Source organism: Oncorhynchus kisutch, linkage group LG3, assembly GCF_002021735.2.
Source record: "Oncorhynchus kisutch isolate 150728-3 linkage group LG3, Okis_V2, whole genome shotgun sequence".
Lineage (NCBI taxonomy): Eukaryota > Metazoa > Chordata > Actinopteri > Salmoniformes > Salmonidae > Oncorhynchus > Oncorhynchus kisutch.
The window spans coordinates 33,998,113-34,012,553 of NC_034176.2; the positions used below are offsets into that span (position 1 = coordinate 33,998,113).

The 14,441-nt window shown below is 43.1% G+C and overlaps 1 protein-coding gene across 1 annotated transcript; it reads left to right on the plus strand.

The window, feature by feature from the left end:
- Nucleotides 1–499: 499 nt before the first annotated feature.
- LOC109881467 (LETM1 domain-containing protein LETM2, mitochondrial-like) lies at nucleotides 500–13,682 on the plus strand. The gene is made up of 11 exons (XM_020473597.2): nucleotides 500–759; nucleotides 903–968; nucleotides 1,266–1,340; nucleotides 1,676–2,183; nucleotides 4,419–4,562; nucleotides 6,474–6,617; nucleotides 6,837–7,160; nucleotides 7,407–7,526; nucleotides 9,168–9,260; nucleotides 9,421–9,489; nucleotides 10,082–13,682. The coding sequence occupies exons 3-11, from the start codon at nucleotides 1,294–1,296 to the stop codon at nucleotides 10,133–10,135; spliced, it is 1,503 nt and encodes a 500-aa protein (XP_020329186.1). The 5' UTR covers nucleotides 500–759; nucleotides 903–968; nucleotides 1,266–1,293; the 3' UTR covers nucleotides 10,136–13,682.
- Nucleotides 13,683–14,441: the final 759 nt, after the last annotated feature.

The following is a 14,441-nucleotide window of genomic DNA, read 5'->3' on the forward strand; positions in this document are numbered from 1 at the left end:
AGGGCAGGTTGTGATATGTTGGGTCAGTGAAAGTGACTCGAAGTGGAATTGTTTAGATTTTTTGTGTGTTTCTGCCGTCCAGAGGGAGCATACTGGGGACATGCAACTGGGGACAAGAACTGTGACTTGCTTTCCTCTCTGGAGCAGGGTGCCGTTGAAAGGAGTGATAACTGGAGTGCCATTAAGTGTGGAGGATGATCAACTGAAGTTGAAGATTCCCAGTGTCTCTGACGCCCGCCGTTTGGTTACAAAATGTTTTGGACAATAGGGTCCCGTCCTCCCTGGCTGCTGGCCTGGAGTAGGATCAGATAGGGCCATAGTTGTGAGGTTTTAATGTGTGCAGGGTTAGGGCAATTTTTTTTCACAAAGTGTAATGAATTCATTACTACAGAATAGCATGCTGATACACAGCCAATACAGTAGATGGCGGCATGCACTTATATTTTTTGGTGGTTGCCCGCGATAATACCAAAGAAGACACCGACTTCACAAAAGTGATCCACTCGAACGCGCCCGGTGTGACTCGCAATAACCTTTTCAGTGAAGTAACAGGGTTTCCACTAGATAACATAGCTACAAAGTCAAAACTGGTCTTAATTTAAGGTTAGGCGTAAGGTTATGTTTAAAATCAGGTCTTAATAAGATAAATTGTAGAAATGGGCGGGAGTTAGCCATAATTATGACTGTGTTAATTTAACTAGTGACGACCCGGGAGCAGCGTTAGGTCACTGTACCAAATAGGCGAAGTTGGTCAAAAGGGTACACGACGTTTCTCAAAGGAATATTAGTAATAATAAAGTCAGAAATGGGTTTATTATCCCATCAGTCTTGATTTTCGTCGCACATCTTCAATCAGCACACAACTGTGAATGGATTGTAACGTTACTATTTTGCTCTTTTAGACAATCTTTACGACGCCCTGTCGGCAGCCATAACATAGCTCTCTCGAGAACAATTTGACGTTCGAGGTAAGCTAGCTAAGTTCGTCAATCAACTTCCGTTTTCAGTTGTTTGCTCTAGGAACATGCATTATCTCTATGTTCCTAGGTTTGCTAAGTCATCAGATATTTTAGATGTTCTATTGTCAAACCAAAGTTTCAATCTCTCAAGACTGCAGATGTTAGCTAATTAGCTAGCTAATGAGCTACAGTACTGTCTGTAATCCGCATCGTTAACATTACATTTTATCATACTGAATCCATTACACGACGGTTGGAAATAGCTTAATGTAATGTATTTCACTGGTCTTGTTGTTCACCATACAGGAGACCTCGATCTGCCGGTGTAACAACAATGGTAGTGTTCAGTGCACAGGTGCTTCTGGCAGTAACAAGATCAAGGTAGGAGACCAGGTCACCGGCTCTATATTAGAAACTATTTAGGCCTGCACTTACCTCAACCACACAGTGGGGACACACACCACTGTACGTGTCCACAAGATCCCTGCTAGTTAAATCAGTCATTTAACTCTCCAGGAAGTAATTTGGAAGAGTTGGTTATGTCAACAAGCTGGTCTGGTCTGTAAATGCCATAGGTGGCACCCCACAAACCATTGGTCTAGTTTACATTAGAACAGCAGTGTGCCTGGCTGACTGCTGTAGTGAAAGAAAGGATATGTCAAATATGACCAGGCAGCCACTGACCATACTGATGTATCTATGTGTTCTGTCTCTAGGGGATCTTACCTGCTGTCTAAGAGGCACAGCTGCTGCCCTCTCCCCTCCACAGCCTACGTCCACCACAACCTGGACCCCCCCAGCCGCCTGTTGTTCTTACCCTCCCTCAGCCATTCCAGGTCTGGCTACCCTCACTGTGTTCGGCTCCACGGTTTCAAGAACCACAGCACCACCCTGCTGGCCAGATCTCTGCACAGTTCCTGTGTCTGGCTGCAGGACACCAAGGCCCCTGCCACCCCAGCCCAGGATGACCACCCAGGGACCCCTAAGAATGGCCCCCATGCACCCCAACCTCCAGTCCCTGCTCCCCCTGCTGCTGCCACTGTTGTGGCTGCAGCTGCCCCTACGGTCCAGGTAGTAAGGAAATCTATTGGCCAGAGGATAGTGGATGAGCTGAAACACTACTACAATGGCTTCAGGCTGCTGGGGATTGATACCAAGATTGCAGGGAGGATGGTGTGGAGACTGCTGCACGGACAACTGCTCTCACGCAGGGAGAGGAGACGGGTAAGTCAGGAAGTGTAGGCTGAGTTCGCTCTGTGTTTAACCTGTTCCTTAAGGAGTAAATAACAGGGTAGAGGGCAGGATTTATAGGAATACTCTTTGATGTGCAGTAAGGAGTACCAGGAACTAATGATCATCTGATCACCTCCAAATCTCAGGATGTTTTGAAAAGAACAAGGTCCTACCTTTTGAACTTATTGAACCAATATAGCTGTTGCTCATTTTTGCGTTCATGTTTCCTCTCGTTGTGCCTATTGAACACAACTGAAGGAGTAGAACCACGTGTCGTGAGGTATTGTAGTTTAACCCTCAGTCTAAGAACAAAACTCTTAGGTCTGAGTCACCCAATCTGGCCCTTAGATTATAAACATTTCAGAACGCTGCCTGCCTGCCACAGTGCCAGTGTTGTGGTTAATCTGCTATCTGAAAAAGGACATTCATGTGGATGGTGTACCGAACGGTCTCTAATAGACTGTCTGGTGAAACATAGGCAAATAAGACTGACTAATGAATGAAACACAGTACATGTCGGGTCGCAGGCATGTAGATACAGTACGCCAAACAAACACACACCCACCCACCCTCAGTTGACTTCAGGATCCATGTTTATTAGTAAGGCTGATTGAAAGGATGCATCTAGCCTATTGCCTCTGATACAAGATGGGTGCAATAACACATGCACACATCCAAACTCACCGCCGTGTGACCCTTGCTGTTTGAATGCCATGGTAGAGCTTTACTCAGCACCGGTGCTATTTTAGAAAGGGACTGGCAGTGCTAGTAGTCTGCTAGAGACGGAGGGACAGAATCCTAACATAGTGTTGTTGACCATGGTGGTTCAAGGGGGATTCCTTCTTGTGTTGTGGCTTAAGACCAGGAGTGAAAGTAATCCGATCCGGGTTTGGCGTCCCAGCAAAATAAATAGTGGGGGTATGTCGTATCTGTAAAACGTGAGCCTATCACAATAATTAAGAGAACTATAGGCAGCGACAACATTATTTAACATTACCGCAGGTCAGCTACATGAAAATTAGTGAATTTACTTAAACCGGCAATATATAACATTATCCCAAATAGTTTTGTGCTTTGGTAAGTGGCCCAGACGAGACACGCAGGCACAGCAGTGGGCGCAGCTATTCAGCCTTAAGTGTTGTATGCCTTATGATCATTGCCAAATTTCATTACACTTTTAGTTGGTTTGTAACTGATGTCTCTTTCTATTCATCAAATTGCTACTCTCCCTGGGATCCACATAAAACATGACCTAATACATAACCTAGATGAGTACATTACAAGGACAGAACCACATACATTTTAAATAAGAATACACACTTTCGTGCGTTTATGCCTTTATGGGATTTCATAGACTACTGAATGCAAGTGCAACACACAAATGGAAATGTACTAATGAGAAGGTGCGTTGCAAATAGGCTGACACTTTCTTCACTATCCTGATCCGACAAACTTTATCCGTTATCATACGTACAGTTTCACTATCCTGATCCGACAAACTTTATCCGTTATCATACGTACAGTTTCACTATCCTGCTTATATGAAATAACGAGGACAGTGTTTCAGAGTTTCACCTATATCCTTCACTCTGTTCAGTTCATAGAATGAACAGAACCGTCATCAAATGTGGCTTCACTTAACGTCCTTCGCCCCCATTCAGCTCATAAAATGAACTAAACGGTCAGACATACAGACTTCTGTTTGCGTCTTTCACCCTTGCTCATAACAGTGAGCTAAATTCCTTGAGTCTTGAGCCTTGTTTCAGGCTATCGCCTGTAAGGGTTAGCTGAGGTATAGTGTAATGTATTAATCTACTGTTCATGAAGGGTTAGCTGAGGTATTGTGCCAGTCTTTGGACCTTGCTCATAAAAGGAACAAGATCCTGTGAATCAGATGGACTAGAGTATATAAAATGAACAAGAATCAGATGGGAGTATCACCTAAGATGTGGCCACAGCCATTGGTTTTGTTTGTTCAAAGAGAACATTGTTTTGTCGGTCACATTTCAAAATGTTTGGGATTGACTTGAGTGTTGGCATTCTATTTCTATAGGTGTTGGTGCAATCACAGGGCAAAACTCGCATTGCATCACTGCAGCTTTCTATAATACCAAAAAACTGTAGCCTACATAAGTAATCTGCCATATTTTTAATCTCTCTCCTCCCCTCCCTTGTTGTGTGAGACCTGTTACTGTTTGCTTTGCTAACCCTCCGTTTTCTCTCCAGCTGATGAGGACATGTGCTGACCTGTTCCGCCTGCTGCCCTTCATGGTCTTCATCATCGTTCCCTTCATGGAGTTCCTGCTTCCTGTCTTCCTCAAGCTCTTCCCTGAGATGCTGCCCTCCACTTTCGAGACCGAGACCAAGAAGGCACGTTCTTCACACTGTTGCAATGTTAATGTCCTTGACTTGTTGATGACTGACTGTGTCTCAATGGTCTAAACTTGCTTCCTTGTCTCCTCTCCTTCATCTGCACTGATCTAGTCATGATATGCTAGGTGTCTGTTTTTCTGTTCCATTTTTGTAATATATATATATATATATTTATTTTTTTAACTAGGCAAGTCAGTTAAGAATATATTGTTATTTACAATGACAGCCTACCCCGGTCAAACCCGGACGACGCTGGGCCAATTGAGCGACACCCTATGGGACTCCCAATCATGGCTGGATGTGATACAGCCTGGATTCAAACCAGGGATTTATGCAGATAAAGGAAAGGAGACAAAAGCACACTTGAGATGCACCCAAGCAAGGGATATATTTCCGTTAGACCTGTAGGCCATTAGAATGAGCAGAAGTGTGTCCCAATCTATTTTCTCCTGAAGTGTGCACTTGTTCACCTCCCTTCATAGATTTGACAGGAAATTACTACTCAAAGAAACTCTCTAGCCCATGCCCCCACTAATCCAATGTTTATTTTACATTTGTGGGGAGTAGTGAACAGGTGCACACCCCAGGAAGAAATAGATTATTGGGACACCCCAGGTCTTTGTGGGATTAGACCCAATAGGCCTGAGCCTGGTTTCCCAATAGTGATGAAATTTTTTTTTTTTCTTCATTTTTTGTGAACGATACATCTTTCCTACAACGGCTAACTATGTAACACGCATTTCTCCAAAAACACGCAGAGAGAACAGTCTCCCAGTGCGTTGTTGGAGAAAGTGCCGATACTGATATGATCGGGGGGGAGAAGGCAGCGCTGCTCTCGGACCAGCTTTGTCAATGCAAAGCTTACCTTTTAAAATTTGAATTATTTCACAATACTGACGACAGATCAGCTCCTAGAGAGAGATTAGCAACTACGGCTACAAATGTATTTGTATTTATTTTTTGGGTGATCAAGAGTTTGTCACCGTTGAGACCGTGGTCTCATTCACAAGAGAGCTCTGTGAACATGAACATACACCATTTATTACACATAATGTAAGGTGATCAAAACAGACACAACTCTCACATATCACCCCATTGAGTAGAATTTCTGTAATAACCTGAAGGCTATTTCATGAGGTGGCTTATTCTAATGCTTACCCAATAAAAATACCCTAAATCGCACATCATGAAATATGTTGAGACAAATTACTCCCAGTAGAAAAATAGAACTCTAATGAACATGAAGTGTATTTCAAGATGATTTGAAGCATATTTTTATACGTCACTTGTATCAATTGCAAAGACATTGGCAACTTTATTTGTAGTCAACTTTGTTCTGAAGTTATCTGCGGTCAGAGAAGATAAGCTGTGATTCTATGTTTAGCGGAGATCTTCTGTGTGTAAGGTGACGCGGGAGGGCCATAAGCTGTTCTACAAAAGGCGGGCGTTAGATTGCGATCTTTTTCAAGTGCAACGTTAATGGTTTTGGTAAACCGCTCTGAGATTTAACAATGCTCCTACGAAGGTTGTAACGATGAACTTCACCTTGAGATGCTTTTGGGAAACCGGGCCCTGGCTAGTTGTAGGTCACTCTGAATGGCTTTCATGTCCTCGTGCTCCTGTACAACAAGAGGTGCCTGACCTGGCCGCTCACATCATGGCCATTGGGATACCTACAGGAAGCAAGGGTAGTGACCACCATTAGCCAACTGGAGCACTTTGAAAGTTTGTTTTCAAATAGACCCTCTTTAACATTACCTAGCAACTTCATAGAATGCCATGAGGCTCTTTTTTTTTACCTACTCTTTTTCTAAAAACAATCGCAAGTAGCGAATACTAGTTTATGCATGAGGACCATTTGAGAAATGACTTCTCCCTCTCTCTTTCTGCCCTTTTTCTCTCTTTAAGGAAGAGAAGCAGAAGAAGGGTCTGGCTGCTAAGCTGGAGCTGGCTAAATTCCTCCAGGAGACCATAGCAGAAATGGCCAAGAGGAACAAGACCAAGGCTCTGACAGAGGACGAGACGCAGCGCTTCTCCACCTACGTACAGAAGGTAATTTAGCCAGAGGGCAAAGCCTGCATCCACACCTCTGATTCATAATGTCATGAGTGTTTCAAGTTTTCATCCCGTTGTTTGTCTAGTCCTGGACATACAGACGTGATAATGGTCAACGTGTGATAACGTTCACTTGCCCATGTGTCCCTCCCAAGTCTGTCTCCAAAGTCCCCAGACTGCTCTAACTAACCCCTGTCCTCCCTGTGCCATCTCCAGGTGCGTCACACAGGGGAGCAGCCCACCACTAAGGACATCGTTAAGTTCTCCAAGCTGTTTGAAGACGAATTAACGCTGGAGCATCTAGAGCGCCCCCAGCTGGTGGCCCTGTGTAAGCTGCTGGAGCTCCAGCCCATAGGAACCAATAACCTGCTCCGCTTCCAGCTGATGATGCAGCTGAGAACCATCAAAGCAGACGACGAGGTGATCGCCACTGAGGGTGTGCCTGCTCTGAGTGTGTCAGAGCTGCAGGCAGCGTGTCGTAGCAGAGGGATGAGGTCACTGGGTCTGACCACTGACCAGCTACGCCAGCAGATGCAACAGGTCAGACACTCAACTTGTGAACAAGTCATCATCATTAGTTGCATCGTGCTGCCTTAGAATATATTCAAAATCAAAACGTATAGCCCACCTTGTTAAAGATGCGTTATGTCGAGCCACTAAAGGATTTAATATATTTATTTTGTATTATAAGGGATGCGTCCAAAATGGCACCCTGTTGTGCCATTAGGGATGAAAAAGGATTAGCTTCTTCAGTGGCCTCTGACCTGTAACCTCTGTCTGTTCCAGTGGTTGGACCTGCACTTGAAGGAGAACGTCCCTCCCTCTCTGCTGCTGCTCTCCAGAGCTATGTACTTGACTGACGTCAAACCCATTATACCCGTCATACCCCCTGTACCCAAACTAGAGGTAAGACATCATACCCACTGTATCTAGCGCTTCAAGCACTGATGCTGCATTAGTAGCCTACCAAACGTGCTAATTGCCTGGTACTCAGTACTCTGTCCCTCTAAATGACTCTGACATCATTGCAAATGTAATCAAAAATCTAATCAATCACAAGCCCATGTTGCGCTACATTTTTTTAGGCTATGCAATTGCGTGAGAAAACTAGAGTTTTGATGGCCTCTATTAAACATAGTACCCCATCAGCTTTCTATAGGCTAGCCCTACTATTTCTCAACTTTCCTAATATTAAACACATTTCTTCTCTTTACAACAGGAGTATAGCCTACCTGGCTGGCATGAAAATGAACCACGGGAAATACGTCGTCCATTCACTATTTAAGTGCATAGATATTTATCGAGACAGGTGCATGATAATGGTCCATTCTATATCAAAACAAATTTCATACTTATCTTATTTAGTATATTCAGGTGTGGCAGGGTAGCCTAGTGGTTAGAGCGTTGGACTAGTAACCGAAAGGTTGCAAGTTCAAATCCCCGAGCTGACAAGGTACAAATCTGTCGTTCTGCCCCTGAACAGGCACTGTTCCTAGGCCGTCATTGAAAATACGAATTTGTTCTTAACTGACTTGCCTAGTTAAATAAAGGTTATAAATTTAAATAAAATAAATATGTAAAGACAAAAATAAATCAAGAATAGTCTGATGGGGGACAATATCACACAAAGGGAATGCTGCTGGGAAATTTGAGACATTATCAAGTACTTGTCAAATTGTGAATAAGAGAATGAGTGTGCAGCCTGCGTAAAAAAACACCCCATGCCTTTCATGATGCTTTTTTTTCAAATCAGCATTAGTCTCATCATGCAGCCTTAGAATGTATTACAAATCAAAACATATAAACATATTTTATTTCACAACTAAAGTTGCATAAATATCTCTAGATGGAGCATATTGGAGGACCTGTTTCTTTGTTAACCTCACTCCCTCAAATCGTTTGGAGAAAATGTCCTTTGTATTTCATTCAGCTATGTTGAATTGTATTCTTCATAATATAATATAATGGCAAGGAATTCTAAGCAAATCTTGTCTGCCAAATGAACTAGTGTAGCCCACAGCCATATGGCATAGCCAGTTCAGGAGCTAACGTAAGGACACCGCAGAGCGTTCTGTTCTTATGAAATAGACTACATTTTCTTACCCCCTGTAACCATACTAGAGGTAAGACCCCCCCAAACCAGATCAGTTCGTATTTGAGAAGTGTGATCTGATTCTAGGTCTGTGGTCAAGGGCTTCTGCCTCCAGTGATTCTGACAGAAGCACAGGTTTCCCTCCGAACTAAGGCTTGACCATCAGACCATGGAGACCTGGTTTATTCTCCAACTCTTGAGCGTAGTGATATAGAAATGCAGATCAGCCATCTGAAGTATATTCCTGCTGCCAACTCTCTCTGTGGATTTTACACCAGTCTCCGGACACTCTGTGGAAGGCATCACCACTGCTTACATAACTGGCCTGATCATTCCATTTGTGTGTGTTTTTGTTTTCAGGGAGGTCATTGTGTGTGTTTTGTTAAACCGAGAGGTCATAAGAGAACTGTCTAAGTATGTATGTTGATAATGTAACATTGTGTTGTATGTTTCAGAAGGCCACTCCTCTAGCTGAGACCCCACAGGGAACAATAGCCTCCTCCTCAGACTTACTAGTGGACCCAGCTCTGGTCATCAAAGACAGGCTGGTTAGTATGCAGACACACACAACCCGGTCACAGAATGCTCAGTAGAGTAGATAAAAACGGGTTGTGGTCAAAGACCGACCAGTCCAGTATCTTCTCCAGGATGACCTGTGGTGTTGGTAAAGAAAGTCCTAATTTCTGGTGTGTGGTTCTGTTCCTCCAGGTGGAAGAGGTTAGAGACCAGGCCGCCATCGTCTCAGACAAACCTCCCACCCCTGCCCAGATTGTTCAGGTCAGCCACCTTTGACCCTGAGTCATGTATGTGATACCCACAGGGAGCATCACTGTAGTGACTAGATGGCCATGCTAGAAATGACAGAGTAGCCGTAGTAACTAGATGGCCAGGCTGCTGGCAAGTAAATTACTCTTCACAACTTCACTTAACATCTTCATAACTTGTGAAAAATGAAATTAGCTTTTTGGTTTTGATTTATGGTTAGAGATGGTTAAAGGTTAGTGTTAGTATTGGGGTTAATGTAATTACCACTGTCTCCCTTTCTCTCACCACATCCTAATCGCTCACACAACAAACTGCCCAACCAACCAACCATGGACTCTTGGAAGATTAGCACCATTGTGGGCTAAAAGATAAACAAACATGTCCACATGATATCATAGCTATTTAACCATCGATCCACCTACTTGCCACATTCATTAACCATATAGGATTTATGAGTAGTTAAATTACAGTGTGCCCATAACGGGTTTTATTCCATTATTGTTAATGTCCATGTCTGAAATTCACCATTATTCAATGAGTGCCATCTATTTATTTTTCATAATTTGTTTGTAAATTAACCTTTGCCCTCTGACCTCTCCTCCAGGCCAAAGAAGCAAAGGCGTCCCAGAAGAGCAAGATAAGTGTCAACGGAGTGTGAGGAGGACTGAAAGGGCTTGACCGGACCCCACAACCCTGTGTCCTCAGGGTTGAGGGGGGCTATCAATCAAGCTTATCTACACCAAGAGGGATCAGTCAACCCAATCACCCTTCTGCCCCCCTTAACACCTTCTCCTTATCCCAAAGACCAGGGGGCGTGAGTCTGTATCCCCCGTCCTCACTGTCTAGCCAATGGGGGCTCGCTGTGTGATGAAAAGGTCATAAGATCATCACATGATAATGTCATTAGACCAGACAACGCTTGGCTAAAATGCCACTTTGCTCAGGATCAGACCTCTGGCTACACCTGGAGTGTGGGCTGCTGGCAGGGGTTTAAAATGGGACACCCACCTCTGCTTTGTCTGATTAGTCTCTGGTTCTTTTCGCCTGCATCTATTTGGTTTACATGTTATGCACTCCATCCATTTGGGTTTCACACTCCATCTCAGCAGGACACTGTTACGTAAACTCTGAAAACTCCCTCAACTGGGATTACCTTTCGTTTTGTTTTAGGGATCACATTTACCCAGTGATGTAACAAATATTATGTCCTTGAAGAGTAGACGCATCCTCTCAAGATGTAACGTTTGGCCCAGTGTTCTGGTTGGTTGGTTTTGGTGTAACATTAGTCTGTTTCACTTCCGGTTGCATTGAGACCTAGCCTGGTCTCAGATTCATTAGGCGCTGAAGCTGAATCCTCTTGACTAGAAACACCGCAAAGGTGAAAGCAGGGGGTGGCTGCGGTGTGTTAGGGTCACCTGCTGGCTTTGAACCATTCGTCAAGGTGTGTTTTCTCTTAGTTGGCCCGCTAATCTCCAGATCTGGATCAGACTAACGTAGACCACCAACCCCCTCATGTATATTTGTAAATACCCTGTAAATGGTTCTCCGTGTCTGGCAGAAAAGGTACACCTGCTCTGTACTTTGGCTATGCCACGCCCTCAAGCTCTCCCAACTAAAGAGTTCTATGAACTTTTACCCTCCAATTATTTTGTCTTGTTTGTTGAATATTTGAATCTAAGACTGGGCAACTCTTTACATTAACTTCATACCATGAAGTTACTCTCGAACTACTCTGGTAACCAGAATGTAATTGTTTAGCTCAAAATGCTCTTTGCAAATAAGGTATATAAACAATGATTGATGTGTAGAGGAAATTGGGTAAATTGTCTAGCTAGTTACAATGGTAGTTGCATTTTAATTACAACAGAAAATGTAACATGTGGTATCTGTGTAATTTATTGTGAAGATTGACACTATGACTGAGTGGTCCAATGTCATTTAGCAGACACTCTTATCCAGAGCGACTTACAGGAGCAATTAGAGTAAAGTGCCTCTGTCGATGTGCCCTAGTAAGCTCGGGGAATCAAACGAGTGCCCTTAATTGTAAGCTAGCGAGAGAGTTCACTCCTGATACACAGGAGAGGCTGTAGGACCACCTAAATCCTGATAGTCAACACAACTGCCAGTCTGGGGACAAATGGACTATACAGTGTATATGTTGTGTTAATGCTCTTCTACTACCCTTGATTTACAAATTTAAAAGCAAATACTTGACTGACAGCTATTGGAAATGATCCATACCCACTGTTAACTCAACTAGAGAAGTGTGTAAAGAGTTTATTTGAGTGAAACAGCATGAAAATGCAGGTTTTGTTAACTCTTAAAGGATTACACAAAGTGTTACATTTTATTTTGAAATGTGGTTCTCAAAGAACTTGAAAGATGGCCGCTATTGGATGATGAACTGCCTAGTACCTATCCTGCTTACGTATGTTAACACAATTATGTGATCGAGAAGGTTCTTGGAAGGTTTACCACATAAACATATAGTATGTGTACTGTGTATGTTTCATATTTCAGTGTGCGTGTATGAGAGTTTGTGCGTTTGGTGTTGCCTTAGCCTTGAGGAAACCCTCTTTCAGGATCAAGTTAGGGCAGGGTTTCCAAAACTTGGTCCTTGGGCCACCGCTGGGTGCATGTTTTGGGTTTTTGCCCTACCACTACACCGCTGATTCAAATAACCAACTCATCAAGCTTTGATTATTTGGACCGAGTTTGGGGAAACCCTGAGTTAGGGGATTAACTTTATGAACCCCTCCACTGATTAGTCAGTGGCTGACCGTTCGCCCTTTCTGAATGGAATAGAATGGACTTCATAGTGCATCTTCCTCTCCCAATCACTGATCTGTAGGTGAGTGTATAAGCGAAACCAAGATGTCCACCCTTCTGCTTTGATCAATCCAATCCTCTCAGATCTGTGATTAATTCAAGGGCAGAAGAGAGGACTATGAGACCGGGGATTCTCCTTTCCATTATTTTTCTACTTGGTTTAAGGATTGTTATGCAAATGAATGTACAGCCAAATCTGTAAAAAGGTGCTTTGTTGGATCTGCTCTCTGTGGAATGTCTCCTCTGCCTGTTCCCCACTGACTACTGGAAGAGATATACACTGTCCCAATTCCCCTGCCTTGTGCCTTCCTTTGGCTCCCTTCATGTCGATAGATTGGTGAAAGGAATTCATATTATTGCTTATACTGTTACCTTTTTTTTGTGGTTATTTTGGATCAGTGATCATGGAGGCAAGGAGATTAGGAAGTTGGGGGAGAGAATTAGGACACATACTTCGATTAATTTAAACTCCTGTGTAGTAATTGCCCTTTCACTCACATGCCTAATACCAAATACTAGCTCCTACCCCTAAACCCTTGTTGGTACAAGCAGTATAGTGGAAAGCAGAACCATATTGCTAATGGCATACCTTTCAGATCAACAAGTGGTCTGTGTGGGCTTAGAGTTTGGTGTGGAGTTGAGTAACATGAACTATACTGAACAAAAATATAAACGCAATATGTAAAGTGTTGGTTTCATGAGCTGAAATAAAATATCCCAGAAATGTTCCATACGCTCAAAAAGCTTTTAAAATTTGGTGTACAATTTTGTTTACATCCCTGTTAGTGAGCATTTCTCCTTTGCCAAGATATGCCAAACCTGTCAGGTGGATGGATTATCAAGAAACTGATTAAACAGCATGGTCATTACACAGGTGCGCCTTATGCTGGGGACAAAAGGCCACTCTAAAATGTGCAGTTTTGTTAACAGATGACTCAAGTTTTGAGGGAGTGTGCAATGGGTATGCTGACTGCAGGAATCTCCACCAGAGTTGTTGCCAGAGAATTTAATGTTAATTTCTCTACTATAAGCCGCCTCTATCATTTTTGAGAATTGGGCAGTACGTCCAACCGGCTTCACAACCGCAGACCATGTGTAACCATGCCAGCCCAAGACCTCCACATCCGGCTTATTCATCTACAGGATCATCTGAAACCAGCCAACCGGATAGCTGAAGAGAACTGAGGAGTATTGCTGTCTGTAATAAAGCCCTTTTGTGGGTGGGCCTGGGAGGGCATAGTCATGTGAAATCCATAGATTAGGGCCTAATCAATTTATTTCAATTGACTGATTTCCTTATATGAACTGTAACTCAGTAAAATTGTTGAAATTGTCGCATGTTGCGTTTATCATTTTGTTCATTATATATTGCCTCGTCCATTACTGATAAAGAATGGTACTAGGATAGAACTAGAGCATATTCTTCTTTTGGTTTCTTGAGCTAGGTTTACATTTTCCCCCCTTTCCACACACACTGCTTGTCATGGATTTAAAATTATAGGATTGGTGTATGAATTGTCTGGATGTAGTTTCCACCCAAATCCATGGGAAAACTCAACCCTCACACATATGATAGATGTTGAAGCTTTATGTATGTAAACCTCCTAGCTGGTCTGTGGCTGTGCCAGATATCTGTAGTCCGTAGTAGCAAATGTTTGTTGCCAGAAATAAAAATACAGGACTCAAGTGTAAAGGGTTTTTATGAATTTAATGCTATAAATTGTGAACTTTATCTCCCAAGCAGTCATTTGACAGTAGAATGATGTATTGTTTTCAATGTTAGTTAAATACTGTACATGTCTGACAGCAATGATGTATGATGTTGAAAGTGTCTTCTGACCTCCATTAATGAGCTTAGTGGACTGGAGGGTTAAAATGAGAGGAAGAATGTCTGACTCAAGGAAAGCCCCCAAAGGAGGAGACTGAGGTTGTCCATAATGACTGATACACGGTCAGATATGTTTTCGTCCCCCAAATGGTTATTGTTAGGGGAGGGTATGCTCTTCTTAGAACTGTGGTTCGGGGTAACCTCTACTTCAGCGATGGCCAACCCTTCTCCCGAACAACTACTGGTTATGCAAGCTTTTGTTCTTACATACATCTGATTCTACTCATCGGCTGATCATCAGAACGTT